Source organism: Aptenodytes forsteri, unplaced genomic scaffold (assembly GCF_000699145.1).
Source record: "Aptenodytes forsteri isolate BGI_AS27 unplaced genomic scaffold, ASM69914v1 Scaffold56, whole genome shotgun sequence".
Classification (NCBI taxonomy): Eukaryota; Metazoa; Chordata; class Aves; order Sphenisciformes; family Spheniscidae; genus Aptenodytes; species Aptenodytes forsteri.
Genome location: NW_008796213.1, coordinates 353792 through 358213, shown reverse-complemented (window position 1 = coordinate 358213; position 4422 = coordinate 353792). Strand labels below are relative to the sequence as shown.

Below are 4422 nucleotides of genomic sequence, written 5' to 3'. Positions count from 1 at the left end.
GATCACACAGCGGCTGCCACTCGCTGTGCAGCCCCAAATCTGCCTGCAGTCTCCAGCTCCTAATGCCATACAGCAAGGAATAATAATTAATCCTTAAAACAGCGAACACTGCCCACGAATCAGAAGTTGAGCATTACAAGCTATTACATGCTGTTGCTTGGAGTCTCAACGTGTAAATGAGAAATGCATGATGCTTATTTAAAGAAATGTTCTTCTCTCAAGTTATTCAAGCTCAGCATCTCACAGACAATTTTTAGCACCTACTGAGCCACATTTAGAGTCAATTTAGAGTCCGGTAAAATCCTGTTGACATCAGAAGGACTTCATGAGGTTAGAAATCAGTGTAGACGCTGGAGCATTAGTCATAGCTGGGCACATTCAGCTGCGTGCAGAGCCAGCAGGGAGCCCAGGCATCACTTTGGGTAAAGCCTGCTCCCCGCAGCGGATGGGCCTTGCGCCAAGCTGCTGTACCCTGGGTGAATATCACCCAATTATGTGCCCAATTACAATGCCGAGCAAATCAGCCGTGAGCTGATACAATGTGACAGCGGTAAGTGAGACGACAATATTTCCATTCAGTTCAATTTGCCTGTGCGTAATGGAAGCAGCCCACACGACTGTGCTCTGAGCAGCGCACATGCAGGACGCTAAAATTAGAGTCCCACCCACAGTCTGCTCTGCTCCGGAGGCGCCTCCGTCGGGGCAGAGCCAAGACGGTGCCCATCCGATTGCGAATCAGATGCCGTGTGACCCTTCCTCGCTGCTCCACATCGGCTCCCAGTGACGCTTTCGTGCGTCAGCTCTCCTGCCTGTCTCCGGCATCAGCAGCCTCCACTTGCTGCTCATTATTGCCGGCTGCAGGAACAGTCGTGCCTGTGAACAGCCAGACCGGGTAGGGGTGAGAGGAACGAGTGATACAGGCTGCCACGAACGGCATGAACCGGCAGGCGAGGCAGGGCGTTTGAGAGGAGGCAGGCACCAATTCCCATGTTTCATCTGTCCGGCATTTTTGCTCGCAGCCGGCTGATCCCTCTGCGTGCCTGCAGCTGCTGGGGCAGAGATCACCCTCTGTGCCATTGCCAATGCTAATGATAGCGCTCTGCGCCTCCACAGCACCCTCCGTCCCAGGATCTCAGCTGACTTTATAAGTAGGATTGATTTTAGCTTCGAAACACCCCTCATCTAATTATAGATATCATCATCCCCACTTTTATGTGTGAGGAGACAGAGCCACGGGCAGCGCAGATCTGGTGTGTTTGAGATGGCACAGCAATCACAGGGCAGAGACTGGGCTAAAACCCAGTGCTGGGACTTAGACACTGGGCTAATGTTGTGTGAGGAGGGCTAGCGCAGTCAGGTGCCAGAGTGTGGCTGGATAAAAATGGCAGACCTGCACTGTGGCTCCAGTGTTGGTGGCACAGGCTCCCCTAGGTAGAGCTGGCTGATTCCCATAAACCTCACCCGGCGCAGCCTCACACTCCCGTCTCTGCACAAAACGATATACTGAATTAGAAATCTTCTTGTCAAAATGGATAACTGTCTGGTCTCCCACTGGGACTTGCCCCACGTGCTTCAGAGAAAGGGCCAAGATCCCCCTAAATGCGGTGGACCTACATTGACAGACCGCTGCAGGGAGCTAGACTCCTCTCCTCTTTCCCTGGGTGGGAGCAGAAAAGCATCCTACACCACCTACGGCATGGACAGCAGAAGTGGGCTGGCGATATGAGGAGAAGTCATGAGAGCCAAAGACAAAGAGGGTTTTCAAAAAGGGAATTCAAGGCAAAAGGAAAAGAAAGAAGATGTGGAGAAGAAGCCTGAGAAGAGACCCTCAAAGTAGCATGAATGAACGTGGCACTGGGGACAGGGACTCTGGGCAGTGAAGAGCTAAGAGGGAAGCAAAGAGCAACATGGGAAGACTAGCAGGCGATACTAAAATCATATATACAGCCTTAAAGGTGAGGTGAAGGGGTTTGGACTTGTGTGGGAAGTCTGAGAAATGGTTCAAGGAGGTGAGCAGCACTTCAACGGGGAGGGAAGGTTATTTTAGTAATAGGCACAAACAATGAGAGAGCTGGGCATGGCAGGGGAGAAGAAAGAGCCTCTGCTCTACTGACACCAAAGCAGCCTGTACTCCCTTCCACAAAAGCATGTCCCTGCCAAGGCTAAAGAAATAGCACCATTTTAGAGGGGAGCTGAGGCACAAGAGTGTATTTTCTGACTTGATCCAAGACATGCAGAAAGTCTGTAGCTGGGCAGGGAGCTGATCTCCCAGATCTCCTGATTTCTAGCCCAGCACTGTTTCCCCATCTGCTTGCCTTTCCCTAGCCTTGCAATGGTTTGGCAAAGTCTCAGCTGAGGACTGGTAAGGAAAGGATGTAGTGGGGCAATAATAAAAAGAATAAAAAAAGCTGGTGTTAGCTGTCCACAGAGAAGGGCACTGCTACCAGCTGCATCACAGTTACTGTAAGTTCTTCGCCAGCTGCCTTCTTCTCTCGTGGCCTGTTTTCCAAACTTCAGGATGGAGACGATAACTGTGACCCTTCTCACAGCACTGTAGTAAGTCAAAGCTCTTTTCCTTCCATAGATGAGGACACTCATACGTGCCTGTATACATGTACATACGTATGCGTGCTTGTATATATGTCTACACAGCCCTGCTATGGTCCATGCAAAGCTTCTAATCAAAACTCCTCAGACATGTGACCCAAACTCAGATGCAAAACTGTTACCCCTTGAGAATACACTAGACTGAGGAGAAACCCACCATTAGCAGATATAAAGTGATTTCCCTGGGAACGCCCCAGCATCCAGCTGGGTGCCTACGTGCATAGCCCTCCTTGTAAATAAATGAGGTCCCAGACACTCTTTGCTGTAGCCCTGCAAATTTGGACTACAGAAGCTTGACAAAACTCAGACTTCTTGTTATATTTCTTTGGGCTGCTTCTTCCCAACATGCACTTGCTAGTAAAGTCCACAGACCATGGGAACTAGTCTCCTGACAGCTTAATAACTCACATCATGAGGGACACCTCTCAGCCAGGGGACCAGCTGCTTGCCCAGACCCACACCAAACTGAAGCCCATTCAGGGCACAAGGCTGCTCAGGGATGAGCGCAGGCACTGAGCGTTTCTCTCACCTCCTCCGTTCTTGCCACAGAGATACGGGAAGCGCCAGACATTGCCCAGCCCGATAGCATAGCCCACGCAGGACAGCAAGAAGTCAAATCTCCCCTTCCAGGAGCCTCTGTCTGGGATCTCCTTCTTCTTCTTCTTGGCGCTCACGGCCTCAGGGGCGATGGGCTCCGACTCCTCCAGGGCTGCCTGCTTCACCTTGGAGGGAGAGCTCAGCTCCACAGAGGTGTTGTCCATCTTGCCCATCACAATTTAGACATACAGCTGCTCTTGCTCAGGGGCTGGAGGAGCAGGAAGGGCAGCCTCCACCCTGGCTGAGCATGGACGAAAGGGGAAGCACTGGGCAAAGCTCCTGGTGAGAAAGTAGAGAAAGAAGGTATCCTGTGTTAGTGTAGCGGGCTTGCTGGGTCTGAAGTGGACTCACTGGATAGACTGGTGTACGTCAGGGCAACCTATCCATGCCTCCCTGCTTTCCCTGGAGAGAAAAAGGAGGGTAATTTTGCCTTGCTCCACAGCCGCCTTTCTGAGGAGCCATGGTCACACAGACTTCTAACAACAGGCTCAGACCTGGTTGTTACCAGCACATAGCAAACCTCTCAACTCTCATCTTATCTCCTCTTCATCCCAGCACCTGCTCTGCAAGAAAAGCTCCAGGACCAGTATGCATGCAGGGAAGTCACAGCCTGTGGGTGACCCACCACAGAGCAGTTCAGGCAGAGGAATATATCTAGCATGTCTGAGTGACAGTGGAGAAGGGCATGATGGAGGTGCCACATCCCCCAGGTCTGGGGCCCAAAACTGAGTGTACCAGCCACGGAGCCATCTGAGAGATTGTGTGGCCCAGCCAGCCATGCGTGGCTGTGACAGCGTAGCTTTGCAATGGCACCTCCGCTACGGACATGCCCCACATTGCAATCTCATGCCCTAATCCCCTGTCATGGCAGTGACAGGGACGTGATCACAGCTGTGCACCTGCAATGCCTGGCAAGGAAATCACTGATCTGCTCAGCACCTCCTTGTACACCATGTTGCATGTGATATTGCAATCGCCAGGTGTATTCAGACGGTGCTTGCTAGTGACTATAGCCAGCCTGTGAACCACTGAAATCCCACTAAGTCAGGACTCCAAAGTCCTGAGGATTAATTGGACAAGTCTGACTAAAAATGTAACAAATATTTCCATTTATTTTAGGCCCTAAGAAGTATATAACCAGTACACCAAAACAATTCAGAAAGAAAGCAAGAACAGGCTACGTTATTACATCGGTGTCTAAAACAATATTGCACTTGT

At 51.0% G+C, this 4422-nt stretch overlaps 1 protein-coding gene across 1 annotated transcript in view; it reads right to left on the bottom strand.

Moving 5' to 3' along the window:
* LOC103906478 (sodium- and chloride-dependent GABA transporter 1) overlaps nucleotides 1–3377 on the bottom strand; it is a 26033-nt gene extending 22656 nt beyond the window's left edge. The window contains exon 1 of the mRNA XM_009288394.1: nucleotides 3137–3377. Within this exon, the coding sequence (XP_009286669.1) occupies nucleotides 3137–3377 (241 nt within the window). The remainder of the gene's footprint in view (nucleotides 1–3136) is intronic.
* Nucleotides 3378–4422: the final 1045 nt, after the last annotated feature.